This window comes from Rhinolophus ferrumequinum, chromosome 5, assembly GCF_004115265.2.
Source record: "Rhinolophus ferrumequinum isolate MPI-CBG mRhiFer1 chromosome 5, mRhiFer1_v1.p, whole genome shotgun sequence".
NCBI classification, from domain to species: Eukaryota; Metazoa; Chordata; class Mammalia; order Chiroptera; family Rhinolophidae; genus Rhinolophus; species Rhinolophus ferrumequinum.
This window is the reverse complement of record NC_046288.1, coordinates 86,770,814-86,797,234: the sequence shown is the minus strand read 5'-3', so window position 1 is coordinate 86,797,234 and position 26,421 is coordinate 86,770,814. Positions and strand designations below refer to the sequence as shown.

At 55.6% G+C, this 26,421-nt stretch overlaps 2 protein-coding genes across 3 annotated transcripts in view; one reads left to right on the top strand and one right to left on the bottom strand.

Annotated features, from left to right (window-relative positions):
* ZFYVE28 (zinc finger FYVE-type containing 28) overlaps positions 1–14,193 on the bottom strand; it is a 69,399-nt gene extending 55,206 nt beyond the window's left edge. The window contains exon 1 of one of the 2 annotated variants that reach the window (XM_033106676.1): positions 14,082–14,193. In XM_033106676.1, the coding sequence (XP_032962567.1) occupies positions 14,082–14,120 (39 nt within the window). In that variant the 5' untranslated portion in view covers positions 14,121–14,193. Of the gene's footprint in view, positions 1–13,272; positions 13,633–14,081 lie in introns of those variants that run through there. The other variant, XM_033106675.1, reaches the window with a different exon arrangement.
* A 256-nt stretch (positions 14,194–14,449) lies between these two features.
* The window catches only part of CFAP99 (cilia and flagella associated protein 99), a 34,853-nt gene continuing 22,881 nt past the window's right edge, over positions 14,450–26,421 (top strand). The window contains exons 1-2 of the mRNA XM_033105415.1: positions 14,450–14,850; positions 20,525–20,652. Coding sequence (XP_032961306.1) covers positions 20,542–20,652 — 111 coding nt within the window. The 5' untranslated portion in view covers positions 14,450–14,850; positions 20,525–20,541. The remainder of the gene's footprint in view (positions 14,851–20,524; positions 20,653–26,421) is intronic.

Here is a 26,421-nt window from a genome sequence, read left to right as displayed (position 1 = left end):
CTATTCTACAATGGCCCCTGGTGTGGGGCCCCACAGGGTCCCGCCACACCCCCCAGGGCACCTGGATTCTTCCGGGTTTCTATTATGTAAGCAGATTCATGTACATTCTCACTCGTCCCCAGGAGGCAGGTACTACTTCCCCGTTGCTGCTGTAACAAATCGCCACAAACTTAGTAGCTTCAAACAACCAATGTGTTAGTTTAGAGTTCAGGAGGACAGAACTCCAGCATGGGTCTCGCTGTCTAAAATCCAGGGGTTGGCAGGGCTGCTCCTTCTGGATGGTCTAGGGGACACTAGTTTCCTTGTTTTTTCTAGTGTCTAGAGGCCACCATTGTCTTCAATCCACGGCTCCTTTCTCTGTCTTCAAAGCCAGCAGTGGTGTATCTCTCAGACGTTCTTCCATAATCACAGCTCTCCCCGACCATCTTCACCTCCCCACTCCCACCACTAAAGACCCCGTGGTCACACTGGCCCTGGGATAGTCCAGGACCATCTCGCCATTTCAAGGTCAACTGATTAGTGACCTTGGCTCCACATGCAGCCTTCACTCCACTTCAGCACGTAACCTAAGCTATCCACAGGCTCCAGGGATTAAGACGTGGACATCTTTCGGGGCTGTGATTTGTCTGCTGCTGGTGGCATTTCTGAGTCACACCAATTCATGTCCCAGCAGCCATGTCTCAGATCCCGGGTCCACCTTCTCCAACCCCGGGGCCGGGGGCCATCTTTGTGCTGCTAGCAGAGTGGGATGAGGGGGGTTTCGCCATGGACTTGAGTTCCTGTCCCAGGACCTGGCTCGTGAGCTTCTCTCCACAAGTGTTTGATGTGAGAGGCGGGTCATGGCCTGTGCTTGGGTTACGATGGCTCCAGCTCTGTGCACGTGGTCTGAAACACACCAACTCCATCTTTCCAACCAAGGGAAAGTCTTCAGCTCACAGTCTCAAGACACAGGGGCCTGGGTGTCTGGACGGTGGCCACACAGGGTCTGCAGTCATGGGACCAGTCACATGCTGGGTGGCTTGGCCACAGGTGTAGATGTTTCAAGTAAGAGGTGTCCTGGCTTGGACATCAACCGTGGTGCCAGCAGGCAGGCGCTGTGCTCTGTTCTCCCGCAGACCTGGCACCCAGCGCCTCGGGTGGCACCGAGTGCGTCCTCCGCAGGAACCAGCCAATGAAAGACCAGGAAATCTCTTCCACACAAGGGCAGGGCCAGCACTCGTGAGCTCTCTGACCTTCACATTACTAATCCAACCTCATTCAGCTGGAGAAGCAGGACCCTTCCTCCCAGGAAATGGACGTGGGTGCATGTAGGCCTCCGGTGTGAAGCCCCTTTTGTTCAAGGACTGAAAATACCTGCATCGAAGGGAATAATTCTCTAACCAGTCCGAAATGGCCAAGTTCACGCGTGCCGGAGCCTGGAAGTCGGGCCAGCACCCAGTCTGTGGCCCCCAATCACTGTCACTGTCACTGAGCCAACAGTGAGTAAAGAGTCAGGAGGAGCTGCAATTCCGGTTCAGTGTTTTCTTTGGTCTAGATTTTAAGAGGCTAGTAAGAGAGATTCAGACACAATTCCTAACAGTTCATGAAAACTACTTCACCACACTGCTGCTTTTTCAAGAGCGGGTGACAATGAAAAACGCAAAAGGAAGCCTTTTTCTTAACCACTTGATCCATGGCTCTCGTCCTCCGAAGTTTGGGGACCCACAGTTCCCAGAGCTCCAGGGATGGTGGCCCATTGCACTGGCTGGAGTTGAGAAACCTCATCGTCATCGACCTGGGGGCAGGGCTTCCTGACATTTATTCCCACCCCAGCTCTTCTGCAGCCAAAGTCACCAAGAATGGCAGGCCAGCAGAGATGGCCAGGCCCAGCGCCGGGGGACACAGTGCTGCCCCGCAGGTGAACACACACGCCAGGTAACCATTAGTGACAGGAGAACACGGGACACGGGATGGCCGTGCAGCAGGGGGAGGCCGAGGAGAGGCCCTCTAGGTGACAGCAAGTATCTCAACCCCAGCACTGCTGACATGCAGCCTTGTGGGACAGTGAGTGGCACCCCTGGCTGTGACATACTACATGCTAGCAGGACATGCCACTTCAAGCTGTGACACCAAAAATGTTTGTGGACATCACCAAATGTCCCCGAAGGGTGAAAGTCAACCCCACCGAGAACCTTTGGAGTAGACGGGAAACAGGTGGAATCTGAGGGGAGACCTGATGAGGGAAAAGCCATCCCGGCAGAGGGGACCCCAAGGTGGGGTGTGTCTGAGGAGCAGCAAGGAACCCGTGAGGCTGCGGCAGGAGCGTGAGGGGGAGGAGAAGGAAGTCAATGGGGCGCCTGACCCTGGAGGGCCTTGCGGCTTTACTGAGATGGGAGTCACGAGGGTCCTGGGCAGAGAAGATGAAATTGTGTGTTTAAAAGATGATCCCAGCTGCCGTAATGAGCCTGGGGTGGGGTAGACTGAGGGGAGAGAGAGGGGACCAGCTGGGTGCTCCTGCAGTGACCCAGAGAGAGGATGGTAGCTGGGCACAGAGATGTCAGAAAGGGTTGTCTTCCAGAAACATTCTTTTATTACTGATTATTTTAAATCGCAGTAACACACATAACATAAAACTTACCATCGTAACCATTTCTAAGCACACAGTTCAGTGGCGTTAGGTACAGTCACACTGCTGTGCGGCCGTCACACCATTACTCCAGGATGCTTTCCATGTTCTGAATCTCTGTCCCCATGAAACACCGACTCCCAACTCCCCGCTCCTGGCACCCACCATCTGCTTCCTGTCTCTGTGAATTTAACTGCTCTAAGTACTCATGTCAGCAGGATCATGCGTATTTGTCCTCCTGTGACTGGCTTACTTCACCGAGCACCGGGCCCTCAGGATCCATCCACGGTGTAGTGTGTGTCAGGACTTCCCTCTTTTAAGGCTCAGTGATATCCGTAACACATTTTGCCCACCCACCCACCCATCGATGGCACTTGGGTTGCTTCCACCACTGGCTAAGGGGACAATGCTGCTGAAACACGGTGCACTCCTGGAAATGTGTCTGCAGGGTTGGTTGAAGGTGGGGACCTTCAACCTGGAGGACAGTCACCTTGATTTCCGGTGTGGCCTGGACGCTCAAGTGACAGAGATGGGAAGGATGGGGAGGGCGGGGAAGCAGCCTCACGTCCAGGTGGTGAGACGGACATGCCAGGGTGTCCAGCACCCAACAGAGGTCAGGGCTGCGAGCCGCGTGACCGGCAGGATGGCTGCCACGTCAGGGAGTCAGGAGGATGGAGAGGGGCCAAGCAGAGGGTTGCACCCACTCGTGGAAGGGTTGAGAAGACGAGGACAATAGCTACAGGGCTTGAGGAGGGAACAGCTCAGGGACTGGGGGGGCAGGGCTGACACAGCTCCTTTCCTGACTTCTGGGGAGGAATCCGGGGGCCACGGAGGTGGAGCTCCAGCAAGACAGCAAGTCAGGGGGCAGGGGGTGACCTGGCTGATGTTTCAGAGAGAGGAGGTCACAGCAGGTTTCATTGCCAGAGGAATGATCTAGAAGACTGGGAGAGACCGGTATAGGACACAGGACAACACTGAACAGGCAAAGGGGGTGAGGTCCAGTGTATAAGGGGGGTGAAATGCAGTGCAGGGGGGAGACTACCCACAAAGACGCACCTACAACCCCCCCACTCTGTGCTTCAGGCCTGTCCTCCCACCTAGAGATGGAGCCTCTCCCGTCTTCTTGGGTCTGGGCTGGCCCGTGACCTGCTGAGACCGAGAGAACGTAGCCGGCATTACTGTGTGATTCTGGGCTGGCCCTGTGCTCTCTTGGACCACTGTCCCTCCCCTGGACCACTCTCACCACCACAGAGAGAAGCTGGCGCAGCTGCTGAGAGGTGGGTGACCCCGTGGCGACAACCGCGGTCCCAGAGCACGGCCTCCGGAAACCCAGACAGGCCAGGACTATAGAACCCCTTAACGAGCCTGTACTCCTTCACAGCAGGAGTGGTCACCTCACTACTGTAATGTCAAGACCACTCTCTCCACGTTAGTCTGCTAGGGCTGCCATCACAGAACACCACAGGCCAGGGGCCTGGAACACAGACACTTATTGTCTCACAGCTCTGGAGGCTGGAGTACAAGACCAGAGGGCCAGCAGTCAGCTGCTGGCAGGGGCCACCTCCAGTTTACAGATGGCCCCCTGTCCCTGTGACCTCACGTAGCAGAGAGCTCGCTGGTGTCTCTTCCTATGAGGACACAGTCCTAGTGGATCAGGGCGCCCCACCCTGAATACCTCATTTAACCTGAGTTACATCCTAAAGGCCCATCTCCAGAGACAGTCACATGGGGGGGTTATTCACATGCGAATTTGGGGGACACGATTCAGCCCACATTCCCCTCCTTAATCGTCATCCTACTGCTAACAGAACTTTCTAAAAGCTCCTTTTGTTGCACTTTGCAAGTCTCAGCAAATCCAGCATTGAGGCGTCCCCATGGCAGGGTTGGGGGTCCTCAAAGCTGTCCTTGGTTATACGGTTAGATGCCCTTCCTGTTTTATTGTTTCTTTAATTGATTTTCTTTCTTTCTTTTTTTTTTAATTTTTATTGGGGAATATTGGGGAACAGTGTGTTTTTCCAGGACCCATCAGCTCCAGGTCAAGTCGTAGTTTTCAATCTAGTTGTGGACGGTGCAGCTCACTGGCCTATGTGGGATTCGAACCGGCGACCTGGTTGTTGCGAGCACTGCGCTCTAACCAACTGAAGAACCAAGCAGCTATCCCAGGCCCTTCCTGTTTTTACAGAAAGTTTAAACTGATCAATAGAGACAGAAAGCAGACCAGCATTCGTTCAGGGTGGGGGCAGGTGAGAGGTGGGAGGGGAGGGGGTCTAGGGGTACGTTTGGGGTGGTGGTTTGTTCACTGTCTTCACTACAATGATGGCTCCACAGGTGACTACAAACGTCAAACATCTCCAGCTGCCCACTTTAAATACGTGTAGGCTATTGTTAGTCAAGTATACGTCAGTGACACTGTTTAAAGGCTAAGCTTTCTTTTACATTTTTTCTTTTGAGGTAACCAGATCCCCATGCAGTCATGGGAAATAGTAGAGGGGTCCTGTGTCCCTCACCCCGGCTCCCTCAGTGGCAACATCTTGCAAAACCGCTGGACGCCCCTGTAACCAGGACACTGACACAGAGACCACCGCCTAACTCAGGTGCCTGGAAGGGGACCCACTGCGTGTGGCTTAGTGTGACACAACCCTGTCGCACTGCATGGCCTTTCACTTCTGGCACCCTCCCTTCCAGGTGTTCCCCGTCTGTGACAGAGGAGTCGGGGTTCTCAGACTGTGTAAAGCCCCTTCTACGCCTGACAAGCCGCTCTCTGGGGCCCTCCTGGGGCGACATACCAGACCTGGCCCGGGGTCCCCACGGCCACCCCATGGCCCAGCCCATGCTCTCCCAGGGTGCTAAGGTAGGGCCGCCCACCCCTTGCACACTGGATAGGCCCCCGGACGCTGCCGGAGCCCCCGCCTGGCCCACCCCTGGGGCCCAATGGCACAGGTGTGGACACAGGCTCTGGATGGAGCACCCGAGACGAGAATTCTGGGCTTTGGTTCCTAGTCTAGGAGTGTTTATGGGTCGGAAACCAGCCACTGCCAGTGCCCCAGCACGTGTGAGCACTAGCGACACAGGAATGGGAGAGGCCGCCAGCTACGGGGCGAAGTGGAGGACCTGCATCCCTACCAGCAGCCTCACTGGGGCTTGGTCCCACATGGGGCCACCCTGTGCAGCCCAGTCCCCTAGCGGGCTCGCTCCATTTACGTTTTCTGAGACCACCAATATGTGTGTGATTATTTCTACAGCTTTATTTCTTGCTTCTAATTTACTGTGTTTCTTTCCCTCCTCTCCCGCTCTGGCTGGACCAGTTCCATCCTCTTTATTCTTTTCTCCCTCCCTGGTCCAGAAGTTACTCATTCTGTCCCCGTCACCCTAGCGTTCACCCTGGGTCAATTCACACCCTTAACTCCCAGTCTGAAGTCAGCCAGCACGTCACCCTTATCCAACCACCAGACACCTGAGGACCACTCCTGGTGATCCTGCCCTGGGCCCACTCGCCCTGCTTTGGGGCTCCTCTGGCCCCATCACTGTCCTGGTCCCCTGTGCAGTAACTGCTACCTCACTACCTCGACTGGCCCGTATCCCACCACTGCCTTCTGCCTCCCCCTCCCACCTCCTGACCACCCATTCTCCGGCCTGAGTTCATTTCCCAGCACTTCTTCAAGGATTTGGGGCAGAGACTTTTCATCTTCTCTACAACGGTCTTCCATTTCACGCTCCCCTGCAGGGAGCAGCCCAGCTAAGCCCGGGACCCCACCTGGCCTCCCTCCACAGTCCTCAGCCTGTGGCCCATGCAGCAAGGTCTCTGGGACGCCCCTCAGAGGTTGGTGTCTGCAGGTTCACGGCGATGTGTCCGGCTGTATTTAGTGCCATTTATCCCGCTGGGGACCTAGGCTTACTGGACCCCAACACAACAGCAACTCAGGAAAACTCAGCCATGAGCTGAAAGCAGCCTCTCCTTCCTCTCTGTCTCTCGGCCTTGAGGTCCCATCAGATGCTCCATGTGAGGTCCCATCCGATGCCCCTAGGACACCCCCCCCTACTCCCACCCCACCCCCACCGGGTGCAAACCTCTCAGGCTGCCTTTCCCTCCAGGGTTGCATGCTGGGCACCCTCCTCCAGCCCTCCAGCTGTTTCACACTTTCCTCAGGGTGGGTGTTCGCTTTTAGCTGGTAAATTCAGTGACTGTTCCATCTCTTAGGAGTTCCATGTGGCTCCTGTTTACAAGGGGCTGGTGTCTCCCCATGGTTCTGTCTCTCCGTGGTTCTGTCATCTCCCTGTGGTTCTGTCTCCCTGTGGCTCTGTCACCCCGTGGTTCTGTCTCCCCGTGGTTCTGTCACCCCGTGGTTCTGTCTCCCCGTGGTTCTGTCACCCCGTGGTTCTGTCTCCCACAACCTGGATTGTCCTAAACCTGTGTGTTAGCATCTCTCCGTCATCGGTTCTGTCCACCCTGTTGTTTGCTGACTCTTGCTCAGGGAAACCACTTTTGCATGAACTGTGTAACTTCTCACTGTGAGCTCCACCTACGAGGTGTTTTACTCGGATTTTTATCTGCCAGGCTCCCAGATGACTCAGCACCAACCAGGAACAAAGTGTCATGTCGCGTTTTCCCAGCCCATCACCGAGGGCACAGCTTTTTGAGTGAAGCCCCTGACGCCCTCAGCTTGACCCCAGACTCAGCCCTGGCCCCACAGTCCCCGTTCCACGCCCCCACTGCCCCCCACATAGCCCGCCCTGGGTCACCACCAGGAGGGCGCCCCTGGATGCCATGGCCCATCCACCGCCAGGGGGCAGCGCTGACAGCCCTCCCGAGAACGGGGGCTGGCCCTGTGGAGCAGTGGAAGTGACACTGTGCAGCCTCCGGTGGGGCCTCCAGGCGCCAGGCCCCTCCAGAGACACAGACCTGAGCATCTTTTTACTCAGCTGCAAAATTCCTTTTCCCTTAAATATCTCAAAAAATGCTGTAATTCTCAAAAAAAAAAAACTCTCAAAAAAACACTAATATTCTGTTTTTTAAACTGAGGTGAAATTCACATAACCACGTGAAAGTGTACAAGTCAATGGCATGTAGTGCTTTCACAAAGTTGTGCAACCATCACCTCTCTCTTTTCCTTGCCCCAGAAGGAAACACCATGCCTTGTAGCTGTCGTTCCTCACTCCCCAGCCCCAGCCTCATACCTACTTTGTGTCTCTGTGCATTTGCCCATTCTGGACGTTTCATATAAATGGCGTCACACAGAATGTGGCCTTTTGTGTCTGGCTTCTTTACACTTAGCATCATGTTTGCACACGTATCTGTGTTGTAGCATGTGTTTCATTCCTTTTCGTGGCTGAGTAATCTTCCATTGTGTGGACAGACCACATTTTATTTACTCATTCACTGTTGACGCATATTTGGGCGGTTTCCACCTTCTGGCTATTATGAATAACATTGTTGTGAACATGGGCATACAATTTTTAAATGCGTCTGACATTTAAGTAGTTGATTCTCCTTTTAGACTTTTCAGTAATTCTAATAACCCAAAAAACAATTGGAAACATTCTCAAAAACTACAAATCCAAAGAAAAAAGTTACTGCCCAAAGACACCATCCCACAGTGCTAACCCATTTTCCCCGAGAACCCATGTGCCACCGTGGGGGTGGGGGGCACGGTCAGGGAGAAAGCGTCAGCTGAAGCAAACCCTACCACAGCAGAGACTTACAGAGCCCCCCAGGCAGAGCTCGAAGGACCGCCCTCAGCCATGAAGGGAGCCCCACTTGAAGTGCCCCCAACACCCCCTGCTTACCCAGCACGAAAACAATGAGAAATGGAAGAGCTTCATAATGCTTACTGTAAGAAGGAAAAAAACATTCCATTCATCTTAACCAACTGCTCTACATAAATTACCATAATATGAAATGTTCTATTCTACTTCTGCTTAATCTATTCAGATCAGTTTTTAAAAATCCATTCATTTTTGTCTTCCTCCTTCAAACACTTGAATTGCCCATCACCATCTAAGTTTCTTTGCAATCCAACTGTGAAAAGTACAAAAGTAATTGTTTCGCCAAATGAAACTCATGTAAAAACTGATGGCAGCACCAGTTCCGCCCCGAAGGAAACTCTGCCAGGTCAGTGGTGCTGATGGATTCCAGTCTGGGGTGCACAGACCTGAGTTTAAACCCCATCCCTGCCTCTTCCTGGCTGTGAAGACTCCAACCAGTTCACACTGCCCTCTGAGACCTTATCTGTAAAACAGGGTACATTAGGATAGTCTGAATGCTAACAAGCACCCCAAAACCTCAGTGGCTTAACCAACAAAGGTCTATCCCCAAGCTGTCATTTATGCCAGTCCCTTTCCCCTGGCACCTTCACCACCCATGGCCCTGGAGTCCTCTCTTGGATCTTGAGCCTCCAGCCAAGGAATAGGGGACGTGGGCCACAGCCAGAGGAGGGTGGCTTGAGAGGTCGGGGGCTGGGCCTGACGCAGGGGCCCCACTGCTGCCCATACAGGCAGACTGTTATTATTCATCCCTGTCACTGCTGTCTGCAGCTTGTCACCTAGCCCATCAGAACCCCTGAGGAGTCCTGAGTCAGGGTCTGTTCCCGAAACCCAAGCACCTGACACACCACCAAAAAGGGGTGAGGGGATGACCCCGCTGAGACACTTTGACTCTCAGAATGACCTGGTGGAAGTAACTGGAAGCTGCGATGGCCTCTGGGACTCCATACAACACCCCACGTTTAGTTCTGTATTAAGTGCACGCCCTCTTACCCCACCTGCGCAGTCCACTGGCAATGACAACAGTCATTTGTTGAGGTTCTACCATGAGCCTTGGATAGAGATAGTCTCCTCAAATTCCACACAGCAGGTCCCATCACCCCCACTGACAGACAGGAAAACTGAGGCCCAGGGTTTGAGTGAGGATTCTCACCCAGGCCCTGGAATGGAAGCCGCTGCCGCCATGCCTGCAGCTGCACACCATTTAGACACATGAACCATGGCAGGCAGCAGATAGAACGGGAAAAAGCTTCAACCCCACCCGCAGCATCCCAGGTATTCACTGTCTGAACGGGAATCAGCTGACCACCACGCACCTTCGCAGGGGCCCCACAGCACACCACTTAAGAACTGTGGCCACACAGTGCTGTCAGCGCAAACAAGAAAACCACGGCCAGATGACCATTAGGTCACTTAGGACTCTTAGACGTGCACTTCCACACACTTAAAACAAGCATATCTGCTGTTCTGGGAATTCCTGCAGCTTTAGGAGAGGCACTAAGACATCCTGAAATTACCCCACAGGCTCCCCGTTCCGAGTGGGGGGCAGTACGCCAAGGCCCTGGCTCCCTCCCTGCCACGCCAAGACCAGATACACTAGGCGAGGCTTAAAACTCCCTGTCTATGGCTCGCCCATTTAACAGAAACCGTATCATACATTTGCCGTAAACCCACTGCTCTGACTGCACAGCACAGACCCCTGGGCGATGGCAGCAGAGCTGGCAGAGACACTGATGCCCACCATCTGTTTGCAGCTCAGCCTCTCACTTGCCCTGCAAATGCCAATGGCAGGGGGCTAGACGTTAAGGCCCCACACACTCTCCCCCAGCCACAAAGAGAAACACAGCCAAGCCTAGGGAACGAGCCGTGAGCCCCCTGCTGAGTCACTGCCCACCAGGCTTCAGAACCAGGTGGACTCAGAGTCTCCCATGTACCCACAATAATAAGGCTGCTGCGTCTGAAGGGAGAGCTCTGGGAGGCGCAGCCAGAACTGGCAGCAGGGAGGGAGGGGCCCCAGTGCCTTCTGAATTCAGGGACAGAGCAGGGTGTGCTGGACCAGCCACGCCTGCTCTGACTCAGCATTGCCAAGCATCCCCAGGACTTCCAGAGCCCCAGTCCCTGCCAGGCTCCCACCAGGAGAGGGAGTTGCCCCTGGCATCACCTCTGCGGCCAGGCTTTCTGGAACCCTGGCTTTCCAGTAGCTCACCTCAGAGAGAGACGTGCTACTGCAAGGACAGCCGCAGCCGCAGCTGGGCACTCGGAGTTCATCGGCTGGAAATAAATCAGTTAGCAGCCACGCTAGAAGTTAACACAGAATCCCATCCCCAGAACAGTGTCTGCCTGGCATGGGGCTCCGACAGAGCTCTGTAAGGACAGCATGGCTGAGGGTGGCCATCACCCAGCATGTGGTGGTCCCCATTCACCAGGACAGCAGCACCTACCCGCCCATCAACACATCCTCAAGGGTGGAAAACACAAAGCCATCCTGTGCCGTTATTCACATGCTCTGTGATGATGGCAAAGAAATCCCAGCCCGGTCCAGTCAAAGGTTCCCTTCCCTCAAGCCAGATTTCACCCTTCAGCACAGTCGCCAAGGATCAAGAAGAAAGTGATAACCCAGCTGGAAACACAAGTATTGATATTTTTGTTTCACATGAAGATGCCAACTGTTTTCACCCTTTCAAGTTAACTCTTTCTTGGAAAGGCTTTCCCGAAACAAAAGCAGAAAAAGCATCTCAGCACCATCACAAAACAGAGCAGGCGGATACACTTCCCACACACAGCCTTCGCCAGGCACCATGCAGTCCCGATAAGACTCACAGATCCTGAATGCTTTGCATGAAGAAAAATCAACGTGGTCTTTAAAGGACTGCCTTCAAGAAAATAAATGGAAGTGTGAGAGCCTGCAAATGTCATTTTAATGTTAAACTATTGTATTATACATCAGACTTATTCTTTTACTCAACTTAGGCAGTTATTAACGATTCAGATATGAAAATTATCATGTCAGATAAGAATTTTTTAAAGCATTTCCAAGTGCTTCTTAGAGTTACTAGAACAATGAATATTTTTGGTTGCAGAACATTTTCCACTGCACTGTAATGAACAAGACGTTCAGTGTTCAGTTTTAAACCAAAGCAGAGATTAAATCAAGAATGCAGTTTGAATTGTATATCTATCTAAACACAAGAGTGAAAAAAATCCTGACTGCCGGTGACAGTCGCCCCCAGCTCACACTCAACACGTCAACTCTTCCAGGCCCGGAACCCCACCAGGACTTGTGTCAAAATGTGTTAAATTAGACAGGATGAGGACGCACACAATTCCATTCAGAATCCCCAGCAAAAATCGGAGCTTCGCTCTGAAACGTGAAAAGCTACTGGGGTGACCTAACATACCCCAACCCTTCAAACAATCAAGATATTTAACTCCAAAGATAGATCTCAAACAAGGGACTGCCCAGCATCAGACTGACCGACCACAGGGCACCGCTCCCAGAAAATGCCACACCAGACACAAAGACCTCAGATGCAGATGTGTCTAGAGTCCAGGGGTCAGGGACAAGTATCAGACAACGTGACGAGAACGACAGTGAAGAAAAGGAGAGGATCAGATAGAACACCATCCCCTCCCATCTCCTAAAGCGTACAGCTTTGGGCCGAAGCACTGGGATTGCTTAACTCACCGACTGTCCCCCTTGCCCAGGTCAGCCCCTGGAGCTTGGAAGGGCAGCAGCCTGCTGAAGAGGGAATCGGAGGGAGGGGCTCAGTTCTCAGCTCTGGGGCACAACCTCAAGAACAGTATCATTTTCCACTTTTAAAGATTTTCCCTAAACCGAAACAGGCATGGTCTCTGAAGTTATCCAGCTATTAATGAAGCAGTCCACAGTTCCTTCTCCTTCCCTTCCAACAACATACACAGTTAGGTGATCCTGGAAACAAGGTGTCTTCCACAGCCACGCCTGGACAAAGGAGACAGAGCCCCAGGACCCGCACGGAGTGTTTCCTGAGATTCCACAATGCTACTTGACCTATGACATATTTCCTTTCTACCTGGCCATTTGTCATTGACAAAATAATGCTGCTGGCCTCCCCGCCTCCCATGACCTTTTGACAAGTGAACTTAGTTTTTCCTTAACTGCTGACAAAAGTCACACAAACAGAAAGCTGCTCCCCTGCAGAGGCTGCCTGCCACCTCCCCCTGGCAACCTACACAGAGCCAGCAGGCAGGACTGAGCCCGAAGAGGGGCAGAGGGCCAGGCAGAAAGAAGGCAGCCAAGGGCAGCGAGCGGCCCCACACCACACGCCGGGCCGGGAAGCACCAGGGTCGCCGCCAGCAGGGTCGCGGCCGGGAGCTACCACCAACAATAAGTAGCTGTTCCATGACAGGAAGATCGAGTGGGGTGCTCCAGGCACGAAGGAACCAGAATCCCCGCTGGGCGAGGCCAAAGCCGGCAAGGCGCAGCCCCAGGCATCTGAGCCTCAACCCGACACTCACTGGGAGAATTCTCCCACCCCGGAGGTCCGAAGCCCTCCAGGTCACAGCTCGCTCCAGGACCCCGGGTGCCAGTCTTCCAAACGGACCTGCTGCCTCCCCGCGCCAGGAGGACACGAAGTTGAAACCCCCACCCACCCAGAGAGACCACCCCGGTGGGGGAGGGGAGCTGCGAATCGGGATCCAGAAAAGCGGTCCGCCTGGGGAGAGGGTTGGGGGAGGGGCGGGTTCCCTGGGTCCTTCAGCAATATCGCGGCCTCGAATGTCCGAGGGCGCCCTTTGGTCGTGCGGTGACCCCACCCGAGCCGCAACTCCCCAACCAAGACCGGGGCGCCGGGGCCCTTCCGCTGCGCCGGCCCCGGGCGCCGAGGGTGCGCCCAGGACCCTGCGCCCAGCTCCGGGGCACAGCCTACCCTGGCCCGCTCCGGCCGCAGCTGACACGAGCCCGGGCGGGCGGCGAGGACGCAGCGCCCGCAGTGCGACTTGCGCAGCCGCCGAGACGCGGGGCGCGCCACCCCGACCCCGACCCCGACCTCGCGCCGAGGGTGTGCGCCACGCCGGGGGTTGGGGGTGCGCACTTTCGGCCGCTCAGGCCCCCGACGCTGGGCAGGGCACCTGTCCTGCTGCGGGACAGCACGGGTGGGCATGGGACAAGGATGGGGACGCCACTGGCCAGAGTGCGGGTCGGTCCTGGTTCGCGAAGGCAGGCTGGACGGCGGATGGGAATCCGCTCTGGACACCGGGACCCCGAGAGAAGGAAATGGGGTTTCCTCCAGAACCATGGGGAAGTGGGGAGGAGTCTGCCCCGGAGCGCAGAGGGAGGTTGGGGAGGTACATTCCGGGCCCAGGATAATGCGGGCGGGGGGAGACAGGGGGGAATGAGAGCGTCACATCAGTGTAACTACGAGGATGGAAAGGTCCTTCCGGGCCCAGGAGAAGTAGAGGTCTGCTTTGGGCTGCGGGGCGGGACCGCCAGGTGCGAGCAAGACAGGGATGGGGAAGGAGAGGGGCCACTCTGGCCGCGGACGGAGGTGGGGGAAGTGCACCCAAGCCGGACCGTGAGCGCGGAAGGGTTCGTCGTGGACCGGGATGGGGCGCCCCTCCTGCACACATCGTCCTCGCTTGGCCGGAACGGGGACCCGCCGCAGGGTGAGGGCGACGGTCAGTGCAGTGGCGGGGTGCGAGAGGGGTCTGTCCCGGCGGGCCGGACGGGGCCGCTCACCTTAGGTTTGTACAGCCACTTTCGGAACCTGTGCATCATCGCCGCGCCGGCCCGGCCCGCCCGGCGGCCCTCCCTCCGCCGCGCTGCGCCCGGGCCCGGCTGTGGCGGGCGGTCCCGGGGCGCCTGGCCGGCGGCGGGCAGGTGCGCGTGCAGGTGCGCGGCCTGGAGATGCTCCGCGAGCGGCGCGCGGCACAGACCCGCTGACAGCGGCTGGCGGACGGGCTGACGCGGCACGGGGCACCCGCTCCTCGCGGCTCACTGACACCCGGCGCCTGGGCTGGCCCCCGCCGCCCGGCGCTGCACATGCGCCGAGGCCCTCGAGCCCCCTGCCCGCCACCCGCCGCCGAGGCTGCCCAATCCGCTCGCCGCGCCGCGCCGCGCCGCGCCCCGCCCGAGGCGGGCTCACTGCCCGAGGGCGACCCGTGCGCCTGGAGGGGCTGGAAAACTACAAGTCCCGACGGGCATTGCGGGGGGCGGGGCCCTGCGCGCGGTATCCTTTGCTGTGCCGCGGGCGCTGTGCATTCTAGGGATTGTAGTCTTCCCGCCTACGGCGCCGGAGCCAGTCGCTGGTTGCTAGGCGACGACGCCCAAACGGTACTCCACCCCCCACGGTTACCCCCTCTGGGTGGTTTCGGAATCCAGGCCGAGCAGGAGCGAAGTAGGGGACCCACCCGGATATCCTAGTCCCCTGGCGTCCGCTGGGCCTGGCAGCCCCGGCGGGGGAAGACGAGAAGGAAGGTGCAGGAGCGCCAACGGAGCCCGCCGGCAGGTACGAGGGAGGGAAGAAGTGGGACCCAAATGGAGGGGCGAGGCCTGTTCCCTCAGCACCAGCACCTTCCCACCACCTGGAGGCCAGTTCCGTCGTACCTTGCTTCCCGAATCCTTTTGCTCTCGCTAACCACCTGTTTGATCTTCTTCCCAGCCCTTGGATTAAAATTAACAGTGGGGTTTTTTGTTTGTTTGTTTGTTTTTTTGGTTTTTGTGTTTTTATCGCCACAATAAACGGTACTTTTAAACAAGATATTCGCCCGTATTCACTACTTTTCCCAACGGTGCCCTAATTTGGATCCATAAAAACAATCGCCAAAATCTGAGAACCTATTATGTGCCCAGCAGACAACTGGAAACAAGTATGTGGTCTCACTTTAAATTCCCATTGTCAGCCCAGGAAACTGAGGCATGGAGAGGCTGCCATGCTCTGGCTGTAGGAGGGGCATACAGAGGAAGGGCAGGTGTGCCCTGCTTGCGCCTACCCTGGTATTTTCCCTGCCCCCACGCAGCACCATTTCTCTGGGTGTTCTGAAATGTGCAGGTTTAGGGGGCGGGAGAGGGAATAACGCCTCCTTTGACAGAGAATGTGTTCTCTGCTGCTCATGTTGCCACTGGCCATCCAGGTCCGGTTTTGAGTACCTGACAACCTGGAGTTGTTTCTTATCTCCAGTTCCTCTCAGCTTCTTCTCTCCTGAACCCACTGCAATCAGGTTTTCACCCAGCCCCTCCTCCGAGGCTCTTTATCCAAGTTATCTTTGACCCTTTTCCTAAACCCAGTGATCAAAGCTCAGCCGTATGTCCTTCTTGAACTGTCAGCAGCAGGTGACCAGATGAGTGCCCTGCTCCTGGACACAGCTTCCTCACTTGCTGGGAAAGGATTGTACTCTGCCTCCCACCCCCCCATGGCTGCTTCCCGACCTCCTAACAATAGAGCCCGGGACTTAGTCCTTGGAAGCACCTCTGTCCATCCCCTCCCTGGGAGATTTCCTGGTGTCACATGGTTTGATAAACAACCATCTCCCTCTTCCCCCACCCCCAACATTTCTGAAACTTACATGTCCAGCCTGAACCTTACCCTGAGATTCCAGACTCTTGTCTGTTGCCTGCCAGTTGGGTGTCTGACAGATCCCCTCAAACTCAAATGCGCTCTCAGTCTTCCCTTGTAAAGCCTGTCCCTCCCCCAGCCACCTTTTCCAGCACGAGAACTCAGGGCAGACACTGGTCGACTGATTGTTCTCTGTGGGTCTGTCTGGCTGACTCCAAGGCCTGGGCTGCTGCTGCTGCTGGGGCTCCTCCTATGCTTCCCAGTTTGAAACTGTGCTCAGGGCAGTGGGTATATCAGTAAGGATTGGGTTTGGTTGTGTGGAATGAAACGTCAGAGTCCTTGTTGCCCAAACAAGGTTATTCATGTTTCCATAAAAGAGATCCATGGGAAGGCGATCCTGGGAGGTATGGCAGCCCCAAAAAGTCATCAGGGACCTGGACTCTTCTCGCTTGCTCTTCTGCCATCTTTAACATGTTTCCTCACAGTCTAGGATCGCTGCCTAAGTTCCTGCCATCACCTCCTGAGTCCAGACAGCAGGATGGAAAAGACGAGTATGGCCCTTCCTTACACTGAGACTTTCTGAAAGTCTCACACCCTGTCACTTCTTGGCACACCCCGCTGCCAGGGAGGCTGGGAAATGCCATCGTTCCGTTGGGCAGCAATAGGAACAACTGAAAACGAGGGGTTTTGTTAGGAGGAAAGGGAGAGTGCTGATTGAAAAACAAGCAGCAAAACCTGCCGGGTGGGCCTGTACTTTAAGCACAAGCCGTCAGAGCATGACTTGGCAGAAATCCTTAGGAGACTAGCTTTAATCAGAATTAAAAGCCAGGGAAAGGATATATTTTAATTAACACACATTTGGGATCTATGTCAATGAAGCCTCTCTGGTGGTTGAACATTGAACTAGTTTGTGTCTGATAGAATTTAAATCTCCTCATGGAATCTCGTTTCTGTCTATAGAGGATTTGCGAAGAAAAGAGAAGTGTTGGTCCAGCCCACCTTTAAAGTTCCCTTAAATATGAGACAGTCAAGTCCTAATTAGTGAAGTTAAATATCAATACCAAAACAATCAATCCATGGGGATCCACCCCTCTTCCCACACGTATACCTTTATACCACTGAAATAAAGCTGAGGTGCTGACAGCATCCTTCAGAGTTAGGTGGACATGAATGCCTATTTCCTACCCAAAGATGTAAGTGTTTTGATGAAGTTCATAGGCTGGTGTCCGTGGGAATGCACAACACAAGCGTCTCTTTTCCTGGTGCCCACCCTCACGATGTAGCTGCTCTGAGCCAGAGTTGCAGGAGGGACGTTCAAGCCCAGCCTGGCTCCGCGAGCACCTCTGTCTCCTGCCCACGGCCCCTGCAGACTCCTCTCTGCACCCTCCCCAGGCTCACCCACTCATTGCTTCGGGTTCATCCATCTGGTCACACTCTGGACTGGGGGAGGGCCTGGGTGTGCCTCACCACCAAAGGGCCCTTTGGATCATCCTTTCTCCAGAATGTTCTGGCTCCTGCTACACCCACGCAGACCACACACATCAGATGCAGGATGGATGGACCTGGCTCCTCTAGGCGGAGCCCAGTCCAAGGCACACACTGGAAAGCAGGTTGAGGCCCCTCCCAGAACAGCCCCCCACCTGACCGTTCTGGGGGTAGGCAAGAAAAATTGCATCCCAGAGTCATTTCTGTAAAAACAGACATTTTACGGACGTTTATTCCTTTCCTGTGAGCTCCAGAGGGTTTGGATGCTATTTTCCTTTATCACGTTGACGTGGGTGCCTCTTTCCCACAGTTGGAGCTCACCCTGAGAGGTCATGGGGGTCAGGCAGAGCCTGGGAGAACTTTAGAACCCAGCCTGGGCTCAGGGGACTCACACAGATAGCAAATCCCCCTGTGGGGATGGGGAGTCTGACCCCCAACCCAACCCCGGGCTCAACACGGTTTGTTCTCTTCCATATTGACTTGCTTAGTCAACATTCTTGTGGCATCTGTTATTTTCCAGGTAATTGTGACCCTAAAACTGAAGTCTGTTGAACTGTAGCATCTGCGGAAGAAGGGCTCAAAAATGCACTAAGATAGCCTTTAGGGTAGGTCTATCCTCGGATGCCAAAGGTGTCTTTCAGATTAAAACTAAGAACACTGCTTAGGGTACTGGGTCCTTCTGTACATTTTCACAGTCCATCATTCATTCCCCAGACATTTCCACAACACCTGCAGGGTGTCAGCTCTGGGGTAAGGACCAGGGCCTCAGGGGTGATAAAGCAGGGCCTGTACCACCGCTCAACGCCATGTAATGGGACTTTGGATAACTTCAGAGGAGGCACAGAGAAGGGAAGAGCTAAGGGAGGAGGCAAGGAAGGCGTCACAGGTGGTGATATTTGAACCAGGCATTGAGGGACGCCTAAGAGCTCAGGGAGAGGTGAAAGGAGAGCATTTGAGGTCAGAGGATACATGTGAGGGGGCTTCTGAGTCAGTAAGAAGCCCGTGTGGACGGGAGGAAGGGGGGAGGAAGGCCCCAGGGACTGTGATCCCAGGCTATGAAGGGTGGATGTGCTGAGGCCCCATGGGGTCTGGAGGTGGGCGAGAATGTGGGGGATTTGTTAGTGACGGATGGGTGCGGGGAGACTCCCCTGACCTGACCACTTCTCCCCAAACCTACCCCACCTGCCCCGCCCGCCCGCCCGGCCCAGGCTTAGCCCTACACTGTCCAGTCCATCAGGAAGACCTGCCTGGAAGGAAGGTGGGGTGAGGGGGGCTGCGTCTGGGAGACCTGGTGACGCCCCATGGCCTCTTAGCCCTGAGTCTGGGGCAGAGGGCTTGTGTGAACACAAGAAACCAGTTATGAGGGGCTCACCCCGAGCGCAAGACTGCCCCCAGCGCCCAGAGGCTTCCCTGCTCCGCCCGCCCAGCGAGCTCTGATGCCAGAGGAGGGGTGGGCAGTGTGAGGAGCCGCTCTCGGTGGCCTTGAAAAGGTCCTTTGTCCATCAGCCACACTAGGGCAGAGACTGCAAACCCCGGAAATAGGGCCTTTCCAGTCCTTCTCCCAGAGTCAGCTTTCCTTCCAGGGACCCAGGCCCAGAATTGCCCCGCTCTGAGGGCCAAGCTCCGAGGAGGGGAGCTAGGAGTGGGACCTGGGCAGACACTGCTCCCTGAGCCCAGACCCCCACACCTCCAGTGCTGCCTTGGGTTCCCCAGGGAAGTCTGGGGTATCTGGGATCGTTTTCCTAAGGAGTGAGCAGGAATGGGACAACGAGACCCCAGAGTCGGGCCCGTGCGTGAGGGCTGCAGGCCTCTGTGTGGACAGTGATGCCACGGCCAGAGTGGGCAGGGGAGGGTGGTGGATCCAAGCCAGGGTGGGACCACCAGGACAAGGGGTGGGGCAGGGCAGAAACCCACCCAAAGGGGGCAGCAGGGTCAGGGCCCAGGCTGCAGGGTCACGCCTTGCTGCCCACGATCGCAGCTGCTGTGTAAAACCCAGGGCTCACAGCCGCTAAACCAGCAGCATCCACAGCCTCCCAAGGCGCTTCTGCACCTCCCACACCTCTGCCTCCTCCGGTCTGCCTCCTCAGTGCCCACCTCACTTGGCCCTGCCTGTCAGAGGGTGGGGACCGCTCCCATATCCTGCCAGTAGTCCCTGGCAGAGCAGACAACCCACCCCATAGAGCCACAGACGAGGGGCTGCTCTTTTGTGGAAAATGGTGTGTGTCCTGCTCTCCAGGTGGCCCATCCCACCCTGGAGCGCCTGGTGGCTTCTGACCCTCGTTCTCTTTAAAGTGATGGGAGGGAAGAGGAGGGAATCAACCAGCCTGGGGGCTGCTATCCGGAGCCATTCCAGCTTGTTGGGGGTGGAGGAGAGGTGCCCCTGCTGTCCCGAGGACATGAGAAGTCTGGCTTTGCCAATAGCTGGTGGCCAGGGGGGCCAGCACCATGGGGGCCCAGAGGGGGCTCAATCAACATGGAACAAGAGAGGGGGGATGGGAAGGGAGCCCATCATGGGCCCGGCCATCCCCCTCTGAGGGCAATTTGGGGGCCACCCGTTAGATCCGATTCCTGGGGCCCCAGCCCCACCCCAAGCAGTTTCTCCAAGGTCTCCCAGAGGGGGTCCTGGGCACGCTGGCCACCTCCAGCTCAGGTGTCTCCAAAGTTCTCAGAGCCTATGTGAGACCTGGCCACCACCAGCTGTGCTCTCTCTCTGGGTCTTGGTCCCTCACCTTTAAAATGGGGGTGTCGAACCTGGTGACTTGAGGTTCTTCTTGCCCCATCCTTCTGTGATCAGGTCACACACACACCCGCACCTGTCTGTGCAGGGCTCCCTGTGTAACCACGGCCAGACCCCGGCTGGGCTAAGGGGTGCTCTGATGCCAGCCAAGAGGGGCCTCACTCTCTAGCTTGGCCCCTCCCAGTGCTGAGCCCAGCTGTGCACGGTTGTAGGGCTTGGGGAGTGTGGGGGGCAGCTGAGGCCTGCAGGGACCGTCCAGGAAGTAGCCCGGGGAGCTCCCCCTGCTGGGGTCACCACTTCCATCCAACACCCCTCACCAGTGAGTGCCCTGCAACCACTTCTGCCACCCAGTGAGCTGAGAGCCCAGGGGCCTGGCGGGTGTGACCTGTCCCTGTTTGTTTTTAGGGTCTCTCCCTTGGAAGATGGCCTACTACGGAGAGTGCATTGAAACTGTGATTGAGCAGCTGGACAAATTTAAACCTAAGAAGGACAGTCCGGAGCAGTTTCTGGAGGCCGCATCTACCTGCCTGCAGGTAGGGTCAGAGTGGTGCCTCAGGGCTCCTGGGAGGCTGGTCAGTGAGGCCTGACAGGTAGCTGTTTACTTCCCCGGAAAGGACATCAAGTTCCTTCCTGACAGCTGTTTTCCCTCTCGGCGGGTCCTAGCTATCCAAATGCCGCCCGTCCTACATTTCTAAGTTACAATGGTGGCTGACAGTGTTTCCACAGGTGCCCTCCCCTCTTTGCCCTGGGAGGTGTTCCTGGCGCCCAGAATATGCACCAGACTGCTCTGTGATGAGAAACACTGGCAGTGAGGCTCGTCATCTTCCCACCCACACCTGAAGAAGTGAAGGCGCCGCCCTCGGGCTGGCCCTGCAGCCCTGTGCTTGGCCCCAGCCCCAGGTGGTCTCTGTCTTTCTCTCCCATTTCAAGTCCACACAGAGACCGATGGCTGGAGTCCCTGCCCTGGCCTCTCAGATCCCTCGTCGCTCTAGTACAGCAGCCTCGGGGTCTCCCTGTCACCTGGGGCTCTGACCCCAGTCCATCTGTCTCTCCATGGGGCAGGGGCCTACGTTGCAGGGGTCCCACCTCAGGCCCTGGGGGCGTGGGCCCTGTTGGATGGGGCACACAGAGAAGTCCCAGTCCACCTAGGGCAACATTCCGGGATTGCCACAGGGCCTGTGCCCACCAGTCACCATCACGAGCTGGAAGGGAGGCCTGTGCCCGCCAGAAGGGAGGTTGCTGTGGCAAGTGCATTCATGATGGTGTTTGCCTTAATTGCCAACTGCAGCCGGGCTGTTGCTTTAATGGGGCCTACGAGTGCTTGTAGCCCCCTGGGGCGGCCCCCAGCCTCCTTCCTGCTCAGGTGTGGCGTCTGCTGTGCCACCTCAGGGTAGGATGGGGGTTTTCCTCCTATATCAGCAGCCATGTAGTGCGTGTGGGGACAGAGCCAGGAGTACAGTTTCCAGGCTCTCGGCCTCACATGGAAAGGTGCCGATTCGGGTAGTAGATGGCTGTCAGCTGTGGCTAGTTGGCCGTCAGCTGTAACCAGTGAGCCATTGGCAACTAATAAAACTGCCGTGGCTACGCTAGCAGAAAATGGGGGCTAGCAAGAAGATGGTGGCTGGCAAGAGCAGATTGTAGTTAGCACAGAGGAGTGTGCCGGAATGCGGATTGCGGATTCTGTGGCTCTCGCCTCCTGTGTCTCCAACCCAGCCGCCAGTGAGACTATAGTGATATGACTCCCCTACCTATGGCTCTGTGGGTGTTCCTTTTTGGCCTCACCATATCCTGCGTTCTTATGTGGGGAGCGGGAGCTGAGCCCCCTCAGGCCGCCCCGCGTGACAGTGCGGCAGCCAGAAAGCCTTGGGGGGTACAGGGCAGGCAGTCACTGTCCTGCAGGAGGGGCCAGGGCCCTGGGCAGTGGACTATATAGGGCTGGAAGGGTTCCAGGAGCCTGAGAGACAAAGCTTGAGACCCTGACCCAATTCAGCCTGGAGGAGCATTCCTCCCCACCCCGCTGCACCCCCTCTCAAACTCTTTCCCTAAGACCTGAAGCATTGAGGGGAAATGATGAAAACAGCGAAAGGCCAGGCTCATCCACAATCCTTCTCTGCCCCAGCTGAAAGGCCCCCAGCACCCTCATGCAGCTCAGTGCACCCCCATCCCTGCTGCCTGCCTGCCTGCAGCCCACCCCTCTGGCTGCTCCAGGTGTGACCCTAGCAGCTCCCTCTGGCTTGCGGCCCTCACTCCTCTCTGGGTTTTCCCCATCTGCCACCGTCTTTTAAAAAATTTCCTCTGGGGCCAGTCCGGTGGCTCAGGCGGTTGGAGCTCCATGCTCCTAACTCTGAAGGCTACCAGTTCGATTCCCACATGGGCCAGTGGGCTCTCAACCACAAGGTTGCCAGTTCTATTCCTCAACTCCCACAAGGGATGGTGGGCTGCGCCCCCTGCAACTAGCAACGGCAACTGGACCTGGAGCTGAGCTGTGCCCTCCACAACTAAGATTGAAAGGACAACAACTTGACTTGGAAAAATGTCCTGGAAGTACACACTGTTGCCCAATAAAGTCCTGTTCCCCTTCCCCAACAAAAATCTTTAAAAAAAAAATTTCCTCTAGACCCCAAGACCCTGCAGCTCCACCATCTAACCTGATGTTTCCAAAGGGACCTCAGGGCATCTTGCTCTCCTTAGCTGTCCCCACCGCTCAGGCTAAAGTAGTAATGTGTTTATTTCTCAGTAATCACCATGACAGAAAGTTAGGTTTGTTACAACAAATCGTGTGAGGGATTTTCCTCCACAGCCAGTGGATCATTAATGGTGAATGAATCCCAGTTGTTACCTGATGAACCTGGCGTGATGACAGTAATGTGTGTGTCTGGAGTGAGGGAGCCCATCACGCCGACTCTCTGAAACCAGCAGCACGCCGACTCTTCCCAGAGGCACCCTGGCGGCTCTAAGGTGGGCGCTGTGCTCGCAGCAGGTGAGAGGCAGCTTCTTGTCAGATGCACTGGTCCCTTCAGATCTTTTCAAAAGCACCTGGTAAGTCCAGGCAGGACGGTGCAGGGGACACTGATAGGTTCGGACGTCGCAGGTGTATCTCCAGTTGTCAGAATTGGCATGGTTTTGTTAGGCCAGGCTCGAGACTGCCAATGGTACACAAAGCAATGGGCAATCTAGGGAAGGGCAGGGTTGTGGGGTTCAGTTGTACCCACAAAAAGATATGTTGAAGTACTCACTCCCAGTTACCTGCGAATGTGACTTTATTTGGAAATGCCACCTTTGCAGATGTAATTAAGAATCTCGAGATGAGGTCATCCTTGATTTAGGATGAACCCCAAATTTAATGCCTAGTGTCTTTATAAGAAGAGGGAGATTTGGACACATACCCACAGAGAGGAGAACGCCATCGATCACACAGAGATGCAGCAAGAAGGCAGTGTGACCACAGAGGCAGGGACTGAATGACGGATCCTCCAGGCGTGGTGTGACTCTCCCTCTGACCCTCCAACAAGCAACCGACCCCCGACACCTCAGTTTTGGACTTCTGGCCTCCAGAACTGTGAGCGAATTCTGTTGTTTTCAGCTGTCAAGTTTGTGGTAATTTGTTACAGCAGCCCGGGAAAGTCCTACAGCCTAGGGAGGACGGGGAAGCCAGGTTGGGACACCCAGAGGGGCTGCTGAAATGCTGGCTCCTGGGTACAGAGGAGGGCAGTTGAGATGGTCAGGTGAGGCCTGGTGCAGCGAGTGGTCCATGGGGTCCAAGGAGGTGTGGATTTGGGGCACGTGGTGACCTGAGCCTCTGCAGACTTAAGTCCGGGGACCACCCGCCCAACACACATGCGCAGGCACACATGGAGCAGCCTCAGGCCCTCTGAGGGACTTCCCTTGGGGTGGTCCTAATGGCATTTCAAATGACAATGAGGCGTGGCCAAGTTGCAGAAGGCCTGTTTTCACTTTTTTGTCAATGGTTTCAGAGAAAACTTGGGCTCAAAAAAATTTTTTTTTAACTTTTATTTTAAGTGTGTTTTTTCAGGACCTATCAGCTCCAAGTCAGGTGGTTGTTTCAATCTAGTTGTGGAGGGTGCAGTTCACACTGGCCCAGGCGGGGATCAAACCGACGACCCTGGTGTTACAAGCATCGCACTCTAACCCACTGAGCTAACTGGCCATCCCAGGAAATTTTTTTTTAATACCTGATGTATTGACATCAGAGATCCAAAATCCAAAGGTTCGCACAGTATCCAATGGGGCACTCCCCTCACCCAACCCTTCCAGGAGGTAGAGACCAGTGCCCCGAGCTCCTTCCAGAGGCTGTCCAGGCCTGTCTTGCATAGATACAAGATCTGACAAAGATAATCCTAACTTACATAACATACATAAAAATGACACATACTGTGTATATATAAATTATATACAGTATACATTTTTTAGAAGTCTTACAAGATGGTGGCAATTGTAACCCAGTCCTGCACAGGGGCTCAGGGGCTCGTCCCACATCCTGCTGCCTGCTGTGCCATCCCCCGTCCATGGGCTTGTACTTGTCTCAGTCTTTTGCTGTTACAAACCACCGGGCACTGACTAGTCCGCGTGTCCCTCTGCACCTGGGCAGGTGCTGGGACCCAGGGACCCAGGGTCCCAGCAAACACAGATTTTCAGTGACAAAGTACTGGCCCTCGTGATCTCAGTACATACTGCCAGTTGACCCTTCATGGAGATCTACACATTGACACTCTCCCCAGAAGGTGTGGAGTCTTGTTCCCCTAAAGCCTGCTTACGTAGTGTGCTAACAAACATTTTTATTTTTGCCGGCTAAATAGGTGGGAGAAGGCGCTTGGTGTAGTTGTTATCAGCACTTTTCTTGTGTGGTTTTCATGAGTCTTGAAATGATATGTATTTCTTCATATCTGAACTATCTGCTTGGACCTGTATCCGCTAGGAGACTGGGTTTGGCTATAACAAAATCCAGATAAGCAGTGGCTTAAAGACATGAGGGGTGTCTTTGCTCACACAAGAACCCGCATGCAGACAAGCAGTGCAAGGCCTTCAGCAGCTCCGTGCTGCCCTCAGGGACTCATTCTCCCTCCTCTCTGCTTCGCCATCCTTCGAACGTACCTTGTAGTCACAAAATGGCTGCCCTCCCTCCAGCCTCGCACGCATATCCCAGGTGAGAGGAGGAGAAAGGCAGACAGCATGAGGCAGGTGCCAACTGAATCTGCCTAAATTTCAAGGAGATTTTTTGGAGGCCACACCTAGCAATTTGCCATTCAGTCTCCCTGACTGAAGCCATGTGGCACATGGTTCCATCAGCAGCAAAGGAAAACCGTTTATCTGGGCACATCACCATCCCTGAGGAGATGGCGGTCTTCCATTGTGCAGGAAGAGAGGGAGAGGGCCTGTGTGGGCATCCAGCAGCCTCGGTTTCCTTGGCCGGCTTTTCTGACTTCAGCCTTTGCGTCACTGATTGGCAGGAGCCCCCTCAGGTATTGGTGACATGAACTACAAGTCCTGTTTGCGGTTCAATCAGCATCCAGGCCCTCTCCCTGTCCTCGATCTTGATCTAGCTCTGTCCTAACCCTGTGCTTCCAGCAGACAAACTCAGTCTGGGAACTCTGAGTGACTCCCGTAGAAGGCAGCTAGTCATTGTGAAAAGTCGGCAGCGGGCCTCAGGTTCCCCCTCCCACAATTGCCCATAAGGCTGTTATCAGAGTGCTTGCTGCTCCCCCGGGGAGGAGGGGTTGTCTGGGGTCCGCAGACTGGGAGTCCTGAACCTGGCCAAGGCCCAAGATTGTTTCCTAAGCTCAGAGGCTCGTTGGGCAGCCGCAGCCCTCTGGCCTCAGGAACCGGGGCCAGCCCAGAGTTAGGGGCCTTCTCAGCACGATCTAGGCCTCACCCTGCCTGCTCTGGGAGACAGCCCGCCCCGCCCGGCCCCAGCAACCCTCTGCTGGCCCAGCCAGGGGACCTGGTCTAGGGCTCAGCACCCTCGGACCTGTGTCATCCCTGGGGCCTCAGTCTCGTCTCTAACCGGCAGTGCTGATCTTCCCCGGTGGTGAGGACCTGGCCATGGGCCCAGCCTGGGTGTCATTTCCTGCTTGGCTCTGCGTCTCCAGGACCCCTTGGCTCAGTGCAGCCCTGCCCAACCTTGCCTGGGGGCTGATGGTATCAGGGCCTGTGGGCTCAAGGATCTGACCTTATTAAAAATACATACACTTCCCAAACGCAGACGCAATTAATGAGAAGTGGAGTCGCTGTTGTCTGAGCCCCGCAGGCAGAGGCAGCTGTCGGCAGGCATCCTGCAAAGTCAT